The 21186-nt window shown below is 45.8% G+C and overlaps 1 protein-coding gene across 6 annotated transcripts in view; it reads right to left on the reverse strand.

The window, feature by feature from the left end:
* GXYLT1 (glucoside xylosyltransferase 1) overlaps nt 1-21186 on the reverse strand; it is a 262151-nt gene that overhangs the window by 210608 nt on the left and 30357 nt on the right. For 5 of the 6 annotated variants that reach the window (XM_063927318.1, XM_063927319.1, XM_063927321.1 and 2 more), the window contains 2 exons: nt 9491-9665; nt 7020-7145 (listed from right to left, as the gene is read on the reverse strand). In XM_063927318.1, coding sequence (XP_063783388.1) covers nt 7020-7145; nt 9491-9665 — 301 coding nt within the window. Of the gene's footprint in view, nt 1-7019; nt 7146-8778; nt 8951-9490; nt 9666-21186 lie in introns of those variants that run through there. The other variant, XM_063927322.1, reaches the window with a different exon arrangement.

Here is a 21186-nt window from a genome sequence, read left to right on the forward strand (position 1 = left end):
AAGTCCGCCTCCCAGTTGTCCACCCCCGGGATGAACACTGCTTATAGTGCGCTTACATGGCCTTCCGCCCAGCGTAGAATCCTGGTCGCTTCTGCCATGGCCACTCTGCTCCTTGGTCCGCCTTGGCGGTTTATAGGAGCCACTGCCGTGACATTGTCTGACTGAATCAGAACCGGTTTTCCCCAAAGCAATTCCTCCGCTTGACGCAGGACGTTGTATATGGCCCTCAACTCCAGGACGTTGATGTGGAGACAAGTCTCTAGATTTGACCAGAGACCTTGGAAATTTCTTCCCAGTGTGACTGCTCCCCAGCCTCGGAGGCTTGCGTCCGTGGTCACCAGGACCCAGTCCTGAATGCCGAACCTGCGACCCTCTAGAAGGTGAGCACTGTGCAGCCACCACAGGAGAGATACCCTGGTCCTGGGAGACAGGGTGATCCTTTGATGCATTTGTAAATGGGACCCGGACCACTTGTCCAAGAGGTCCCATTGAAAAGTCCTCGCATGGAACCTGCCGAAGGGGATGGCCTCGTATGTAGCCACCATCTTCCACAGAACCCGTGTGCAATGATGCACTGAAACCTTTTTTGGCTTTAATAGGTTCCTGACCAGGGCTATGAGCTCTTGAACCTCTTCGATCGGAAGAAAAACCTTTTTCTGGTCTGTGTCTAGAATCAGGCCCAAAAAGGTCAGACGCGTTGTAGGGACTAGCTGGGACTTCGGTATATTGAGAATCCAGCCGTGTAACTGCAACGTCTTCATGGACATAGAAACGCTGTCCAGCAACTTCTCCCGAGATCTCGCCTTTATGAGGAGATTGTCCAAGTATGGGATAATTGTGACACCCTGCCTGCGCAGGAGCACCATCATTTCCGCCATTACCTTGGTGAAAATTCTCGGGGCCGTGGAAAGCCCAAACGGCAACGTCTGAAATTGGTAGTGACAGTCCTGCACTGCAAATTTCAGGAACCCCTGGTGAGGGGGGAATATCGGAACATGAAGGTAAGCATCCTTTATGTCCACGGACACCATCCAATCCCCCCCCCCCCCCTCCCAGGCTGGCGATGACCGCCCTGAGTGATTCCATTTTGAACTTGAACCTCTTCAAGTACAGGTTCAGGGATTTTAGGTTTAAAATGGGTCTGACCGAACCGTCTGGTTTCGGGACCACAAACAGGGTTGAGTAATATCCCTCTCCTTGCTGGAGATGAGGAACTGTGACAATCACCTGTTGAATATACAATTTTTGGATTGCTGCCAACACTAGCTCCCTCTCTGACGGGGAAGCCGGCAGAGCCGATTTGAAAAACCGGCGAGGAGGCAAGTCTTCGAATTCCAGCCTGTATCCCTGAGAAACAATCTCTAATGCCCAGGGATCCACCTGCGATTGAACCCAGACGTGACTGAAAAACCGAAGACGAGCCGCCACTAGATCTGCCTCCCCCCCGGGAAGCCCCAGCGTCATGCAGTGGACTTTGCAGATTTAGGGGAGGACTTCTGCTCCTGGGAACTAGCTGTGTGCAGCTTTTTTCCCTTGCTTTTTCCTCTGGCAACAAAGGACGATCCCCGTACCTTCTTGCTCTTATTGGAACGAAAGGACTGCATTTGATAATGAGGTGCCTTTTTTGTATGCTGCGGGGGGACATAAGGTAAGAAATTCGACTTACCAGCCGTAGCAGTAGAGACAAGGTCCGAGAGGCCGTCTCCAAACAACTCCTCCCCTTTGTAAGGCAAGGACTCCATATGCCGCTTTGAATCGGCGTCTCCCGTCCACTGTCGGGTCCACAAGAGCCGCCTAGCAGAAATAGACATAGCGTTTATTCTGGAGCTTAATAAACAAATGTCTCTTTGAGCATCTCTCATATACAAGGCAGCATCTCTGATATGCTCTATGATCATTAAAATGGCATCCCTAACTAAGGTGTCAATCTCCGTAGATAAGGAATCTGCCCATGCCACAACAGCACTACAACCCCAGGCCGACGCCATAGCCGGTCTAACCATAGTACCTGAATGAGTGTAAATGTGCTTCATGGTAATTTCCTGCCTGCGATCAGCAGAATCCTTGAGGGAAGCCGTATCCTGAGAAGGCAGTGCCACCTTTTTGGATAAGCGTGTCAGCGCCTTGTCTACTTTAGGCGAAGATTCCCATCGTATCCTATCCGTTTGTGGAAAAGGATACGCCATAAGAATCCTTTTGGGAACTTGTGATCTCCTATCTGGAGATTCCCAAGCCTTTTCGCACAATTCGCTCAGCTCAAATGAGGACGGAAAGGTAACCTCAGGCTTTTTCCCTTTATACATGTGTACCCTCGTGTCAGGGACAGGGGGTTCCTCAGTAATATGCAAAACCTCTTTACTGGCAATAATCATGTACCGAATACCTTTTGCCACCCTCGGCTGTAATTTTGCATCTTCATAGTCGACACTAGAGTCAGTATCCGTGTCGGTATCTGTGTCATCGATCTGGGATATGGTGCGCTTCTGAGACCCCGAAGGTCCTGGTGCCACAGGGACCAGCATGGTCTGGCTACCTGACTGATCCCTAGCTTCAGCCTTGTCTAACCTTTTATGCAGTAGATTGACATTTGCATTTAAGACATTCAGCATATCCACCCATTCCGGTGTCGGCGTTGCAGACGGCGACATGACATTCAAGCACTCCCCCTCCACATTAAGCGAGCCTTCCTCGTCAAACATGTCGACACACGCGTTCCGACACACTTCACACACACAGGGAAACTCTTTTCTGAAGACAGTATCCCCTTTAAGGCCATTTGGAGAGACCGAGAGAGAGTATGCCAGCACACACCCCAGCGCTATACCCCTGGAAAAAAAAACACAGAATGCCCTTTTCCAGAAGCGCTGAGTAGTAATAAAACGCCAATTATGTGCACCCCCCCCCCTCTCCTTCAAACCCCCTTTCACCGTGTGTAAAGCAGGGGAGAGTCCGGGGAGCTTCCTCTCAGCGGTGCTGTGGAGAGAAAATGGCGCTGGTGAGTGCTGAGGGAGAAGCCCCACCCCCTCGGCGGCGGGCTTCTGTCCCGCTCAAAGTTATAAAAAAATGGCGGGGGCTTTTTTATATACATGTACAGTGCCCACCTGTACATGTATATTGTCTTTTGCCATAAGAGAGTTGTTATATTGCTGCCCAGGGCGCCCCCCCTGCGCCCTGCACCCTTACAGTGACCGGAGTGTGTGAGGTGTATGGGAGCAATGACGCACAGCTGCAGTGCTGTGCGTTACCTCAGTGAAGCTCTGAAGGCTTCTACCGCCTGAGACGTCTTCTGACTTAGTTTCTTCTGGCTCTGTGAGCAGAACGGCGGCGCGGCTCTTGGAGTGAACGCCCAGGACGAACCTGTGTTCACCCCCTCTGGAGCTAATGGTGTCCAGTAGCCGAGGAAGCAGAGCCCATCATTTAAGAAGATGGGAATGTGGGTGTATAACACCTTGATAAAGCTGTGGATACAGCGAAACGCGTTGGTTGGGAGGAGCCGTGCACCACTGAATCAACCATACCTGGTACAAGCCTAGAAGTCCATCAGCAATTGGGAAATCTGCAGAAGTCCACAAAGGCACCAGAGATCCAGCTTTAAACAGGACTGAATCTGGTTTGGAACCAAGCAATAAAGGTTGGCCTAACAATTTGGACTTTCAACTGCTAGCATTGCGAAGTGCACCCAGGACTGTGGCATAATTCCAGGGACCCTTATCAGTGTATCATGTCCGGCTGCCTCGTGTGGTAATACACCAAACAAACTTGCTGTGCTTGCCCTACTTGACACGTTTTTTTTTAAATTAATTTATATCTATATATGAATTGAATGATTTATTTGTTACAACAATTTTTATAAATAAATTGTGATTATTATTTTTCCATATCCAGTTTTTTAGCGCTGTTTATACACCCCCATTCCCATTGTCTTTTCAGGGACTAACTATCCCTTTATACAGCAGCTTAAAGGTCTAGCATATCCTCTTGACAGCGCCGGGCGAATTACCTTGGTATTTCGTTTCTTTCTGCACCATCATTTAAGAAGGTCTGCCCCTCTCTCCTCAGTCCCTCGATGCAGGGAGCCTGTTGCCAGCAGTGCTCCCTGTAAAAATATAGAAAAAATCCAAACAAAAATGCTTTCTAGGCAGAGAACTCAGGGGAGCTCCCTGCAGTGCACCCATTTCCCTCTGGGCACAGTGTAAAACTGGGGTCTGGAGGAGGGGCATAGAGGGAGGAGCCAGTGCACACCCACAATCCAAAGCTTTCTTAAAGTGCCCTATCTCCTGCGGAGCCCGTCTATTCCCCATGGTCCTTACGGAGTCCCCAGCATCCTCTAGGACGTAAGAGAAAATATGTATCTTGTTGTTTGTCCAAGAAATTTCCTACGGTGGAGTTTCAACTGGGACGGTTTCTCCTCTTCCTAAAAGCTGGTGTGGATATGGGCCTGAGTTTGGGATCTGTGAAGGTCCAGATTTCGGCCCTATCCATTTTCTTCCAAAAACAATTGGCTGCCCTCCCTGAGGTTGACCTTTTTAAAGGGAGTTCTGCATATCCAACCTCCCATTGTATCGCCTACGGCGCCTTGGGACCTTAACTTGGTGTTGCAGTTCCTCCAATTGGACTGGTTCGAGCCTCTACAGGAGGTTGAGGTCAAATGTCTTACGTGGAAGGCGGTCACGTGGTTGGCTTTAGCTTCTGCTCGACGTGTGTCGGCGTTGGGGGCTTTGTCCTGTAAAAGCCCATACCTGATCTTCCACGAAGATAGAGCTTAGCTCCGGACACGTCAGCAGTCTCTTCCGAAGGTTAAGTTGGCATTTCATATCAACCAACCTATTGTGGTGCCAGTGGCTACTGACTCCTCAATTTCGTCAAAGTCCTTGGATGCTGTAAGGGCTCTGAAAATCTATGTGAAGAGAACTGCTCGTCACAGGAAGTCGGACTCTCTGTTTGTCCTGTATGATCCCAAGAAAATTGGGTGTCCTGCTTCTAAGCAAACGATCTCTCGCTGGATTAGGTTCACTATCCAGCATGCGTATTCTAAGGCAGGATTGCCGTGTCCTACGTCTGTCAAGGCCCACTCTACTCGTAAGGTGGGGTCTTCCTGGGCGGCTGCCCGGGGTGTCTCGGCATTACAACTTTGCCGAGCTGCAACTTGGTCTGGGTCGAACACGTTTGCAAAGTTCTACAAGTTCGATACTTTGGCCTCTAATGATCTGAAGTTCAGTCAGTCAATCAGTTCTACAGGTGCCGCCGTGCTCTCCCTCCCGTTCTGGGAGCTTTGGTACATCCCCATGGTACTAGTGTGGACCCCAGCATCCTCTAGGACGTAAGAGAAAATAGGATTTTGGTTACCTACCGGTAAATCCTTTTCTCGTAGTCCGCAGAGAATGCTGGGCACTCGCCCAGCGCTTCGTTTTCCTGCAGTTGCTATCTGGTTCAGTACAACTTTGTTTTTAGTTAAGTACTGCATTGTTACTTGGTAAGTAATGTTTTCAGCGGTTGCTGAGTTTTCAAGCCAAGTTAGCTTGATGTGCCTTGTATGTGTGAGCTGATATGAATCTCGCCACTATCTGTGTTAAATCCTTCTCTCGAAGACGTCCGTCTCCTCGGGCACAGTTTCTAGACTGAGTCTGGTAGGAGGTGCATAGAGGGAGGAGCCAGCCCACACTCTCAAACTCTTAAGTGCCAATGGCTCCTGGTGGACCAGTCTATACCCCATGGTACTAATGTGGACCCCAGCATCCTCTACGGACTACGAGAAAAGGATTTACCGGTAGGTAACCAAAATCCTATTTTATCCATACAAGTTGAGCGCAGGGTATAATTGTTAATGTTTTACTTTACCACAGGTTACATTAAGGTTCTCGACGTTTTCTTGATTCTATTTTCTATTCTTGCATTTGTCATTCCCACACTTATTCTTTGTAGACCCCAGCATTCTAACCTATGAAATACATTTATCTCATTGACATAGCAACAACCAGACTGAACCATTAAAAATGTTGTTGCTGTGTCACAAGCAGAGCCATGGGATGTCACTATGAAAACACTGCAGCTCAAATACTTGAACTCCAAAGTAATTACTTTGGATCAGGTCTGTATGGTAAGCATTAGGCTGATACACTGTGCATGAGATTGCAAATGTTGTTATGATGAACAGAGGACTATGGGGGCAATTTAATTGGGCATGATGTTACATCACACAGCATCAAATGGTGTTCACGTCACCCATACACACTGTAGCCCAACACCAAGCATTTTCCTCTCACCCCCATGCATGATGCTGAGGTAATCTGGAGTGACGTTGAAGTGGTGGCGTGCCTCGGTTATCAGCATTAAACACTGTTTCAACAGCACATCATGAGGCTTTTTTAATCATTATTAATGTTGCCATCAGGCAGTCACCAGTTTGTTTTTACATTCTGTGCACTAGATTTGCTTTTCCATAACGTGCATTCAGTTTTAAGGTCCATACACACTAGACGACGTCACTCTATGAGCGTCGTCGTCTAGTGTTTCCCCTCCCTGCCCGTACACACTGAGCGATATGACCGCTCATATCGCTCAGTGACGTCACTCGGCCGGCCGTGCATGCAGCTCCTGCACAACAGTCCAGATCGAGCATGCATGCACTGCCAACAGCGACCATCGCTGCCGACCCGTGGGGCCGCTTAGGATATTGTTCGTCGCCAGCGGCATACACACTTGCCGAGAAAATGAACGTCGCCGCTCAGGAAGGGGGAAAATGATTGACGCTTCCCATTTTCTTGGCAAGTGTGTATGGGCCTTTATTCTGTTTATATGGATGTGTTTACATAACTACAGCTCTAACAACCTAAAATTCTCCCTGATGGCAGAATGCCAGAGTTGAATCGATAATCGACAACTATAACGCCACTGTTACCCTAGCTATACAACATTCTTAATATACTCTATTTCTCAAGATTTCATGTAGAGACATATATTGATTATAAGTATTTAGCTGGCATAGGCAGAATAGAGATATATTTAACTGAACACATTACCGGCAAAAACAACCTCTGGGATGCACAGGGCTTGAACAGTTTCCTCCATTCTGCTGCATTCTCCATAGGAAAGGATATAGGGTACAATGTGTACTTAAACTTCTGATGAAATTCCCAACTGCTGAGCTGTAAAAAAAGATGGATAATTTTGGTTACAAAGATATTCAATTATATAAACAACTTCTTCTGCCTTCCCAGCTGTACATTCAAATTGCAGCCTTTTAAAAGATGCAGTGACTGAAACTTAAGCATTTTTAGTCATATCATAAGAGTTATTTCATCATGATTGGAGCTCTACAATGACAGCTGCCATTAGATCATATGGAAATAACATAGGTGAGCAGACTTTATGCAGTTTTCTAGACACATGCACAAAATACAACATCTGAAGAGAGAAACAAGAATTTAACAGCACTACAGCAAATGTAAACAGCAAATGTAGGCATTAACATGTCACAAGGCCGCGATAAAGCAGGTGATATTCCTACAACCTAAGCATCACTGGTGCACGCTGAATACAAAGAGAAATTCTGCTGCACTGAAGCATACTTTTTGGACAAAGTAATGGTATGCAGGCAAGCTGCTGTTTATTTACATTCTGTTTCAATCAAAACTGTTCTGACATTTTCTGAAGCTTTTGTTAGGAAATTGTTAGGGGAAGTAGTATTTCTGTATTAAAATAATTGCAAGTCACCCGGATCTATTATATAAAACAACGTATCTCTGATGACCCAAATTATTACTGAAGAGCTCAGGGGTTGGAAACACTTGACCCTCTCTTATCTTAGTAGGACTACCCTTATCAAGAGGATGACTTTTCCCAGTCTTCTTTACATGCTGCAGCCACTACCCATACTTTTAACTACAAATGATATTCACCAAATTATTACGTTCTTTCAGTCATTTCTATAGCAGGGTGGCATGGCTCATATAAGTCTCAGGATGCTGTATCAACCTAAATTTAATGGTGAGATACATTTTCCCAATATTCTTGTTTACAATCACGCTTCTCTGAGGAGATTCTTGGTTGATTGGTCACAAGACCAAGATGCTTACAATAACATACTCCTTAAATCGCATTTCCTACCTACAATGGCTCTAAACTACTGTCTCCATATCCACGTCCAGGAAGATCCGCTAGAGGTCTGCGACAATCCCCTTCTAATGACACGACGCCTCTAGCACATTCTGCTCCACAAATCATGCCTTAATGCTCAGAATTGGATCCATCTCCCGTTCTTATGTAACTTAGATTTACAAGAGAGGCGGCCTATCCTTTCACTGTGAGGAGGGTGGGGTTAACAGCTTAAGTCATCTACTTGACTTTAATGCGAGATGACCCCTGACATTCCTCGAGGCAACTGGTTACCCCTAGCTTACTTTCAGGCATAACACTAAATAGCCTTCATGGTGCAAGCATTCTCAGATGTCAAATGGAATAATTTGTCAGACCAACGTCTTTCTAGATCAATACCCTCATATAAGGCCATTTCTATCTATTATAGATTCCTAAGTGAGGACCTAGATTATGAGTTGGTCATTCAGGGTATGCGCCAATGGCTGACAATTCCCAATCCTTTCTAATGACGACTTAGTACAAGGATTGTAGAGATTGCACACACTGCTGACTGCTAGTACATAACAAGGTCTTCTTAAATGTGTATATCATAGGACTTATTTGTCCCCCCCACACAGACAGTATAGAATGGGTTTATTCGACTCTCATACTTGCCCCAGATGTGCCAGGGAGGAGGCTGACCTTTATCACGGTCTTTGAGAATGTCCAGTGGTCTGAAGGCAGGTAAGGTAGGAAGCCGAGACCCACCTGATCAACTCTGTGCCTTTTACTCCTGAGTGGGATGTTCTTGGTATTTTTCCAAGGGGGCAGAGACTTACTTCGGGCAATAGGAAATTGTTGCTTGCTATAAGTGCTGCAGCAAAAAAGACCATTTAGCAAGAATGGATACACCCTACCCCAATTAATTTTCAATTATATAGGGAGAAAGTTACTTTTATTTTTCAAATGGACTAAGTGGAGACTATGTTTGATACAGAGAAGGAGGCCTCTTCCTTTTTGACCCATGGAAAAGTGTTATTGCAACCTTGCTAATCTCAGCGCAAACCGAGATTTATAACATGCACTTGAAAAACTCACATTCTTATGTGTAATCCTCCCATTATGTTGCCTGACGGGTGAGTGCCAGGCATCCTTATCTTGTACCCTTGTTCTTAATTGTATCTCATTTACATTAATACCCTGTCTGTACACAAATCTTGAGTTATATGAACGCCTATATGTTGTAGTGGATGCTCACGGAAGTGTGCTGGGATATGTTTTGTTGTGTATTGTTTATCACTCCATGTAATGTTTCTTATGCTTGACTCGTGCCTATGTCTTACAAGCTTGTATACAGTGCTTTTGAATCAATTAAAAAAATAAATAAATTAGTAATAATGTCTTAGTAACTTACAATTGTGTTGAAGTCATTATGCAGTGGCTCTTCAGCAAAAATGTGAAAGTGTAGGAGTTTTCTGCTAAAAATAAGTGCAGATTTCAGCATTGTAACAGTCTCTTCCAGCCGTTCTCCACAAGCCACAACAGCCAAGTGCATGGGACCCAAGTCATGTTTCACAGGAAGATTGTACCTGCAAAACAAGACCTTATACGTCAGACAAATATATCTATAGCAATATATCTATATATCTATATATATATATAAATAAATAAAAGTTTTACGTTTCATAGTCTCTCTAGGCACAGACGCTGCACAAAAAGGCTTTCTTCTGTGAGCTTACAAATATATGTATTCACATCAAATGAGATTATATTTTACAATCTGCCACACTCTTCGCTCTCCTCTTCACCGTCACTATGTTCTACAGACTTACTAAAGCTGGATACCCACTATGCGATGTGTACCCAGCGAATAGGTCGGCCTGGCAGGCCAACATAACAGATCCTGGGTACACATCAGAGAGTGATGGACGGAGCAACATAATGCTCCATCCTTAATTTACATATAACCAGGTCACTTGCGTTATCGCCCAGTTGGCTGTGCCGCAAGCCAAAAGGGTGACGTCACTAGTGACTGCGGACACCCACATATCTGAGACGATAGACACAATAGGGAAATCCGTTTCGGCCAAAAACAACATATCGGTCGATATTGTCTCACTGTGTACCAGTCTTAACAGTTCCTCCACATCACTACTATCAAACTCACTCTGCTATAGCCAATAGAGGGCCTGGACTCCAGCCACCATGAACGTAGGCAGCAGTATCTTACATTTCGTGGGCTACCAGTTGGATCCTTCTGTGTAAACTCATTGTTTTTAACTTACATAATGGGTATGAAAATTTTCAAGAGCCAGATAGGTACAGTATATAAAAATCTTGGACATTGGTATATGCGTCTAACTTAACTCCATGGTTAAATTAAATCCTAATAGTTGTTCTTATTGATGAATGCAATAAATCCCCATAAGAAACAAATAAATAACAATACCAAAAATGCATAATACAAAAGCTAGACTTTTACTCTTAATGCATCTGAATAGATATTATGAACTTTTTTCTACGAGGTCATAACCAATCTTACGCATGCTGTGCAGAACAGCAAAGCCTTAGAGCTAAGCCTGACTGGCTACTCTACTGACTTAACCCCAGGATTACCGAGGGCTTCTGGGAGACATGATGGCGCTTTCCTCATCTAGTAACAGCACAATATTCCGCCAACTCCCGTAACCAGAACAATATCCTCCCGTCATTACCACAGGAGACAGAAGAGCTAGCGGAGGCCTTTACAAATATTAATTTGTTTCAGAGATTTAGTCTTTCGTATACAAGCGAGAAGAACAATTTTTAAGAGTGGTTGTGATTTAGGAGGTGTTCATGTGATCACATTCTACAGGTGATTATATCAATTACATTAAACAATGTAACACTTATTTCCAAGCAATATGAAGTAGTGAAAACAATGGCAAAACAACTTTAACACTGTAATTTGGTGGGAATGATCTACAGCACAAGTAGTGCTTATTACAGGAGAAACAATTTTCCTAGCACTGACATTTAAGGACTGTTTTCCATTGGGATGATGGTCATGTATTTATTGATTTTTTTTTTTGGATTTTTTTTTTATCTGATTTCCTTTTAAAATCAATAACTGTATAGTACAAGTGGTGCAAGAATTTGGAAACAAACCTGCCTTTCTTTGAGTCAATTTCTACATTGCACGCAGCAATAATTGTCATATTATAGACATGATACTTTTAATTTCAATCACTTGGAAACTTAGCCCATAACTGTAAAATATACTTCAGCATGCTTGCCACAAGATGGCACTGCTCAACAACTAAAATGCGGCAGAATATACAAAACAAATATTCTCAAAGCCACATACCACCGTTGACAGTAAAAAAGGTCAACAGTGTCTAGGTTGACCACAAAAGGTCGAATTGCACAAGGACAACATGTGAAGAAGGTTGACACAAGCAGTTGACACTTTTTTTTTTTTTTTAGGTGTATCGTTCAGCACAAGGACCCATAATTAATGTACCGCTTTGCTCACCATGCTGCCGTTCCCAATCGTAGTCCACGTGGATGGTAAAGTATGTTAAAAAAAAAAGAAAAAAAAATGGAAAAAAAAAAAATTTTGGAAAAGCATCAACCATATGCTGACGACAATCGTCATGTAGACCAATAGTGGTCGACTGATTGATTGTCGACCTTTTTACTGTCGGATACCTACCACCAGAAATATGAAACTGCAACTTGCAAATGAGCACAAGGCAAATATGCACAGTAAAATAATGCAAATATTGGGAAATTCATGCTTTAATGATGTTTTGCAACTAAAGCACTGTGAAGGTGGGAACACACTTGCCGATAAAATAAAAGACGCTGTTCATTTTACCCTACCTGAGTGACATCGTTTACCATATCGACTAGTGTGTACGCTGCCCAACGGCGAGCGATGCGCGGCCCCGCGGATCATTAATGACTCTCACTGTCGGCCGTGCTTGCAGCTCAATTTGGACCGTCTTCCAAAAATTGCATGCACAGCCTGGCCGCAGCGTGACGTCACTAAGTGATATCGTTTGCATATCACTCAGTGTGTACACACTGCAGACGGACGCCCCGACAGGGAAGGGAACACACTAGGCGACATTGCTCATAGAGCACATCCCCTAGTGTGTACCCACACTTAAAGCAGGTATGCATTACAGATTTGTTTGAGAACAGTAAGATACCCATACTGTGAGTAGGAAGAGTATGCCTGGTAGAAAACTTAATTTGCATTTTTTTTAATGCCACAAAATGATGAGCTAGGTCTTGTGCCAAGTTCATAGTATTTATTCTGTATCATCTAATACTTAACATTAGTTATGTTGCTATTGTGAATAGTTTCTATTTTGTAATAAATATTCTTTTGACCAGTAATATGTTTAGTATGAAGCACTAAAAGATTGTTATTGTACGCGCATCCTAGAGACAAACATTGCATGACAAGCAATCTGTGTATATTTGGCATTCAAAACTATACGTGTGCATAAGAAATTGACTGAAGAGTGATGAAACCCTTATGAATTACGGAGGGGGGGCACTTAAGCCAAGTGAGCAACGAGGGAGGGGGAGGGTGTACATTAGATTGTGCATACCTCCCAACATGACCCATTCCAGGAGGGACAAAATGCTCTCTACTTGGACTGTCCTCTTATGTATGATTGGCATCACCTGTGTTGAACTATTTAATTGATAAGAAAGGTTTTTCAAGGGAGAATATTACAATCATAAATTAAGAAGGAAGTCAAGGTAGAGAGCATTTTGTCCCTCCTGGAATGGGTCATTTTGGGAAGAATGGATTATTTATATTAAATATAAACCAATAGTGTATATTAAAATTTAGACTAATAATTTAATAATGCTTAGGTACTATTTATAACTCCACCTAATTGAGAGACAACTATTTTACAAAGTTTTCCTGTAGTGGAACAAAGACAATTTAACCTTAAAATACACCCAGAAAAATAAAATCTAATTTATCTTGTCACATGCAAGAATAGTAACAGCCTCTGTACTACTTACACACTGGGCTATAACTCAGGGGCGGGCCCGGAGCTTACCACTCAGCAAAGGGATGCAATGCAGATAGGCGCCAGACTAGAGAGGCGCTCTCCCTGCTCCGCATCCCCGCTGCCGAGTTCCCCTGCTGATGCCGGTTGCTGCGCCTGTCACTCTCTATGACAGGCAGCGGCGCCGGCATCATGAAGCCTCCTCTCCCCTTCCCCTGTCGCAGACTCACCTCACAGTACAGTGTGCTGGGCGGCTCTAAAAGGGGGGGGAGCGCTACACGGAAATAAGGGGCGGAGCTACACAGGGCCAGGCTGCTGCCTGCAACGCAGAAGGACAAGTTACCAGACTTCTTTATGTAAGTGGCTACAGTGTGTAATGTATATACAGTATGTGGGGCAAGCGTCACTGCTACAGGGGGGGGCATTGCGTGGGCAAGCGTCACTGCTACAGGGGGGGCGTTGCGTAGGCAAGCGTCACTGCTACAGGGGGGGCGTTGCGTAGGCAAGCGTCACTGCTACAGGGGGGGCGTTGCGTAGGCACGCGTCACTGCTACAGGGGGGGCGTTGCGTAGGCACGCGTCACTGCTACAGGGGGGGCGTTGCGTAGGCAAGCGTCACTGCGTCTTGTATAAGCGCCACTGGTACAGGGGGCGTTACGCGTGTAAGCATCACTACTGCAGGGGGCGTTGTATATAAGCTTCACTATCACAGGGGGCATTACGTGTGTAAGTGGCACTATTATAGGGAGCATTATGTGTAAAATCATTATGGGGGTAATTCCAAGTTGATCGCAGCAGGATTTTTTTTAGCAATTGGGCAAAACCATGTGCACTGCAGGGGAGGCAGATATAACATGTGCAGAAAGAGTTAGATTTGGGTGGGTTATTTTGTTTCTGTGCAGGGTAAATACTGGCTGCTTTATTTTTACATTGCAAATTAGATTGCAGATTGAACACACCCCACCCAAATCTAACTCTCTCTGCACATGTTATATCTGTCTCCCCTGCAGTGCACATGGTTTTGCCCAATTGCTAGCAAAAATCCTGCTGTGATCAACTTGGAATTACCCCCTATGTGCGCTGTGCGGGGAGGAGCAGAAGCTGGAATCCCTGTGTCACTTACAGTTCTTTGCTCCCTCCTATCTCTCCTCTGGTCGGAAAGCTCCGTCGGTATCTCATGAAAACTGATACTTCTGTGTCCCTGCCTGCTATACATACTGGGGGTAATTCAGAGTTGATCGCAGCAGCAAATTTGTTAGCAGTTGGGCAAAACCATGGTGGTCATTCCGAGTTGTTCGCTCGCAAGCTGCATTTAGCAGCTTTGCACACGCTAAGCCGCCGCCTACTGGGAGTGAATCTTAGCATATTAAAATTGCGAACGAAAGATTAGCAGAATTGCGAATAGACACTTCTTAGCAGTTTCTGAGTAGCTCCAGACTTACTCGGCATCTGCGATCAGTTCAGTGCTTGTCGTTCCTGGTTTGACGTCACAAACACACCCAGCGTTCGCCCAGACACTCCTCCGTTTCTCCAGCCACTCCCGCGTTTTTCCCAGAAACGGTAGCGTTTTTTCACACACTCCCATAAAACGGCATATTTCCGCACAGAAACACCCACTTCCTGTCAATCACATTACGATCACCAGAACGAAGAAAAAACCTCGTAATGCCGTGAGTAAAATTCCTAACTGCATAGCAAATTTACTTGGCGCAGTCGCATTGCGGACATTGCGCATGCGCATTAGCGACTATTCGCTCCGTTGCGACAAAAAAATAACGAGCTAACAACTCGGAATGACCCCCCATGTGCACTGCAGTTGTGGCAGATATAACATTTGCAGAGAGAGTTAGTTTTAGGTGGGTTATATTGTTTCTGTGCAGAGTAAATACTGGCTGCTTTATTTTTACACTGCAATGTAGATTTCGGTTTGAACACATCCCACCCAAATCTAACTCTCTCTGCACATGTTATATCTGCCCCCCCTGCAGTGCACATGGTTTTGCCCAACTGCTAACAACTCTGAATTAGGCACACTGTCCTGCTCACATTTTGGCAGCTGCACAAGAGGGAGAGCTAGCAGTGACCATGTGTTCTGGCTGGGGGGGGCAGCGAAAACAGTATGCCCTGCGTACCCCCACCACACCCCTAATCTGGCTATATGTACCTTTTTGCATACAGGGTGTCCACGCAGGGGAAGGGGTCTGCGACGATGTTGGCTGTGTGTTAGTCTTTTAAGGTTACAGGACTGCTTATTATTAAATCTATTGTTACATTTGTACAATAGTTATGTATATGTGAAACATGGCTGTCACCTTGCCTTTATATTCACTCATTTTGTTTTATGTGTTATTTGGGCAAGTATTACCTTTTAGTTTTAAAGCACTGACATATTATCCACTCAGTATACAGTGTAATAACAGAAATGATAGCAACATCATGAAACAGAAGGTAATGATGACCATGATAAATATCAGCTTACAATAAAGGTGTAGAAAACACTTGCTGCAAAAGACTCTGGAATACAAACTATAATGACTGATGATGAAAGAATGGGGCTACAGTACGGCAGCAGCATTATGCAGCCATTAGTAATGTCTCTACTAGTGGTATGGTTCCAATGAAGATTAGCAGCATGTGTCAACGACATGTAGGATGACTCAGACATTGTAGAAGCCATCTGCTGCAAACCACAACTGTCCTTCACCATAAAATAATAAACGGTTCTGTATAAGGCTTTCAGTTTTTGTTCTGTATGGAAACCCTTATTGATATCAGCCAGTTTGGAGTATCAGTGTGCTGGATGGGTGCAGTATTGTATGTGGGCGGCCGGGCTCCCGGTGACCAGCATACCAGCGCCGGAATCCCGACCGCCGGCATACAGACAGCGTGGCGAGCACAAATGAGCCCCTTGCGGGCTCGCAGCGCTCGCCACGGGCACGCTACGCTATTTATTCTCTTTCCAGGGGGGTCGTGGACCGCCAAGAGGGAGATAAAGTGTCGGTATGCCGGCTGTCAGGATTCTGGCGCCGGTATACTGTGCGCCGGGATCCCGACAGCCCGCAAACTGAAGACCACCCGTTGGATCACCAGGGACAAATTACTTAAGGCTAAATGGCAAATTTTTGCAGTGTTTAGATCCAAGACAATTGGGGGGGGGGAATTCAAATGGTCGTGAAGGAAGCATGTAAAAGCCGGCAACATCTTGCACCCTTCACCAGGCCATGCAAATGCCAGATTTGCACAAAAGTGCTCTCTACCCTCTGGGGAAGTGAACGTTTTTGTGCAAGATTGGGCTGCTGTACAGCAGAGCTATTGTTGCGCTGATTCGGCAGGCCGAAGGGATTCGCCAGCAATTGGATTCTCCCCATAGGGTCAGACATCAGTGTGATACTTTTGTTACTAGACACTGAACAATGGATTACAAATGGAGAAAGTGGGCACTGAGAAATTGTTGCCATTCTACATCATGCAACAATAATCAGTACTTCACCAGTTAGGATTAATGGGATTTCAAGTCCAATACTGTACAAACATTTCTATTTGCCACATGATTTTGGAATTTTGTGGCCTATTCTAATGGTGCCCACACACTTGTGAGATATCTGGTACAATTCCTTGATTTCGACCACATCGGTGCAGTAAATCGCAGGATTGTATGCACATCGAATGTGTGCCCGAAAGCGATGAGCAGGCACACTGGTCGAATCTCGCATCTCAAGATATTCTGAGATGCACTTAATATTTATCGGATCGCACGTGCGATTGCATGCTGTTTTTACCACATTAGATTTATCGCACTGCGATGAGCAATCTGTGAGGTATTTAGCTCACTTCCTGGACACTCCACTCCACCCATTGTGCACAGGATATAGGAGAGAGGCTGGAAGCACGCTGCTCTGCTCCAAACAACAAGGTATGCAGGCTACACCAATGTTTATTATTATGCACCAAGCCTTTCTAGTCACAGAGCAAACAGAAGTGCACAGTGTTAAAATGGCTGCCCCCCAGATAGCCCAGCACTCTATGCAAATGTCAACAGATCTCACAGATAAATCTTGTGTGCTTAGGGCAGTATGCGATGCGATCGCATTCAATCACCCGATTTCTGGTCGCAAGGGGCATGCGATAAATAACATGATTGTATGCGCAGCGAATGCACAAAAAAAGCACTTTTGATGCAATTTATTGCACGGGGAGCTTCAAGGGAAATTGAAGCGCGATATCGCACAAGTGTATGGGCACCTTAAGTTGGGAGAAAAGCAAAAAGAGCAAGAAACTTTGCTTATTGAAAAAACCATGCTGCACTGCAGGTGGGGGAGATTTAAAATGTGCAGAGAAAATAGGATTTTAGTACCTACCGGTAAATCCTTTTCTCCTAGTCCGTAGAGGATGCTGGGGACTCCAAAAGGACCATAGGGTATAGACGGGATCCGCAGGAGCTTGGGCACACTAAAAAGACACTGACTGGGTGTGAACTGGCTCCTCCCTTTATGCCCCTCCTCCAGACCTCAGTTATAGGAACTGTGCCCAGGAGAGACGGACATTTCGAGGAAAGGATTTTTGTTTAAATTAAGGGCGAGAAACCTACCAGCCCACACCACAACATACCGTACAACCGGAGTATCAGAAAACCAAATAACAGTATGAATTAACAGCAACAAGCTGAACATAACTAATACACAACCCACGTGTAAACAAATTTAACCAGTAATAATACACTGCAAGTAACAGTCCGCACTGGGATGGGCGCCCAGCATCCTCTACGGACTAGGAGAAAAGGATTTACCGGTAGGTACTAAAACCCTATTTTCTCTTACGTCCTAGAGTATGCTGGGGACTCCAAAAGGACCATGGGGTCTATACCAAATCTCCAGAACGGGCGGGAGAGTGCGGACGACTCTGCAGCACCGATTGAGCAAACATGAGGTCTTCCTCAGCCAGGGTATCAAACTTGTAAAACTTAGCAAAAGGTGTTTGAACCCGACCACGTAGCTGCTCGGCAAAGCTGAAGTGCCGAGACCCCTCGGGCAGCCGCCCAAGATGAGCCCACTTTTCTGGTAGAATGGGCCTTCACCGATTTCGGCAACGGTAGCCCCGCCAAAGAATGAGCTTGCTGAATCGTACTCCAAATCCAGTGTGCAATAGTTTGCTTAGAAGCAGGATTTCCAATCTTGTTCGAAGCATACAGGACAAACAAAGCCTCAGTTTTCCTGGTAAGAGCCGTTCTGGCGACATAAATTTTCAAAGCTCTTACAACATCAAGAGACGTTGGAACTGCCACAGCAGCTGTAGCCACAGGAACCACAATAGGTTGGTTAATGTGAAACGAAGAAACCACCTTCGGCAGAAATTGTTGACGAGTCCTCAATTCTGCTCTATCTGAATGGAAGATCAAATATGGACTCTTGTGAGATAAGGCCACCAACTCTAACACTCGCCTGGCAGATGCCAGAGCCAACAGCATGACCACCTTACGCAAAGGTTCAAACCAGGGAGACATAAGAAACTGCAAGACCACTTCAAGATCCCACGGCGCCACAGGTGGCACAAAAATAAGAATTTACTTACCGATAATTCTATTTCTCATAGTCCGTAGTGGATGCTGGGACTTCCGTAAGGACCATGGGGAATAGCGGCTCCGCAGGAGACTGGGCACAAAAAGTAAAAGCTTTAGACTAGCTGGTGTGCACTGGCTCCTCCCCCTATGACCCTCCTCCAAGCCTCAGTTAGGATACTGTGCCCGGACGAGCGTACATAATAAGGAAGGATTTTGAATCCCGGGTAAGACTCATACCAGCCACACCAATCACACTGTACAACCTGTGATCTGAACCCAGTTAACAGTATGATAAACGTAGGAGCCTCTGAAAAGATGGCTCACAACAATAAACAACCCGATTTTTTGTAACAATAACTATATACAAGTATTGCAGACAATCCGCACTTGGGATGGGCGCCCAGCATCCACTACGGACTATGAGAAATAGAATTATCGGTAAGTAAATTCTTATTTTCTCTGACGTCCTAGTGGATGCTGGGACTTCCGTAAGGACCATGGGGATTATACCAAAGCTCCCAAACGGGCGGGAGAGTGCGGATGACTCTGCAGCACCGAATGAGAGAACTCCAGGTCCTCCTCAGCCAGGGTATCGAATTTGTAAAATTTTGCAAACGTGTTTGCCCCTGACCAAGTAGCTGCTCGGCAAAGTTGTAAAGCCGAGACCCCTCGGGCAGCCGCCCAAGATGAGCCCACTTTTCTTGTGGAATGGGCTTTAACAGATTTTGGCTGTGGCAGTCCTGCCACAGAATGTGCAAGCTGAATTGTACTACAAATCCAACGAGCAATCGTCTGCTTAGAAGCAGGAGCACCCAGCTTGTTGGGTGCATACAGGATAAACAGCGAGTCAGATTTTCTGACTCCAGCCGTCCTGGAAACATATTTTCAGGGCCCTGACTACGTCCAACAACTTGGAGTCCTCCAAGTCCCTAGTAGCCGCAGGCACCACAATAGGTTGGTTCATGTGAAACGCTGAAACCACCTTAGGGAGAAATTGAGGACGAGTCCTCAATTCTGCCCTGTCTGAATGAAAAATTAGGTAAGGGCTTTTATATGACAAAGCCGCCATTTCTGAGACACGCCTGGCTGACGCCAGAGCTAACAGCATGACCACCTTCCATGTGAGATATTTTAATTCCACAGTGGTGAGTGGTTCAAACCAATGTGATTTTAGGAACCCTAAAACTACATTGAGATCCCAAGGTGCCACTGGTGGCACAAAAGGAGGTTGTATATGCAGTACCCCCTTGACAAACGTCTGAACTTCAGACAATGAAGCCAGTTCTTTCTGGAAGAAGATCGACAGGGCCGAAATTTGAACCTTAATGGATCCTAATTTTAGGCCCATAGACAGTCCTGCTTGCAGGAAATGCAGGAAACGACCCAGTTGAAATTCCTCTGTGGGGGCCTTCTTAGCCTCACACCAGGAAACATATTTTCGCCAAATGCGGTGATAATGTTTCGCAGTTACATCCTTCCTGGCTTTGATCAGGGTAGGGATGACTTCATCTGGAATGCCTTTTTCCATCAGGATCCGGCGTTCAACCGCCATGCCGTCAAACGCAGCCGCGGTAAGTCTTGGAACAGACAAGGTCCCTGCTGGAGCAGGTCCTTTCTTAGAGGTAGAGGCCACGGGTCCTCCGTGAGCATCTCTTGCAGTTCCGGGTACCAAGTTCTTCTTGGCCAATCCGGAGCCACGAGTATAGTCTTCACTCCTCTCCTTCTTATGATTCTCAGTACTTTTGGAATGAGAGGCAGAGGAGGGAACACATACACCGACTGGTACACCCACGGTGTTACCAGAGCGTCCACCGCTATTGCCTGAGGGTCCCTTGACCTGGCGCAATATCTGTCCAGTTTTTTGTTGAGACGGGACGCCATCATGTCCACCTTTGGTTTTTCCCAACGGTTTACAATCACTTGAAAGACTTCTGGGTGAAGTCCCCACTCCCCCGGGTGGAGGTCGTGTCTGCTGAGGAAGTCTGCTTCCCAGTTGTCCACTCCCGGAATGAACACTGCTGACAGTGCCACCACATGATTTTCCGCCCAGCGAAGAATCCTTGCAGCTTCTGCCATTGCCCTCCTGCTTCTTGTGCCGCCCTGTCTGTTGACGTGGGCGACTGCCGTGATGTTGTCCGATTGGATCAATACCGACTGACCCTGAAGCAGAGGCCTTGCTTGACTTAGGGCATTGTAAATGGCCCTTAGTTCCAGGATATTTATGTGAAGAGACGTTTCCATGCTTGACCACAAGCCCTGGAAATTTCTTCCCTGTGTGACTGCTCCCCAGCCTCTCAGGCTGGCATCGGTGGTCACCAGCATCCAATCCTGAATGCCGAATCTGCGGCCCTCTAGAAGATGAGCACTCTGTAACCACCACAGGAGAGACACCCTTGTCCTTGGAGATAGGGTTATCCGCTGATGCATCTGAAGATGCGATCCGGACCATTTGTCCAGCAGATCCCACTGAAAAGTTCTTGCATGGAATCTTCCGAATGGAATCGCTTCGTAAGAAGCCACCATTTTTCCCAGGACT

The sequence above is a fragment of the Pseudophryne corroboree genome, chromosome 6 (assembly GCF_028390025.1).
Source record: "Pseudophryne corroboree isolate aPseCor3 chromosome 6, aPseCor3.hap2, whole genome shotgun sequence".
NCBI classification, from domain to species: Eukaryota; Metazoa; Chordata; class Amphibia; order Anura; family Myobatrachidae; genus Pseudophryne; species Pseudophryne corroboree.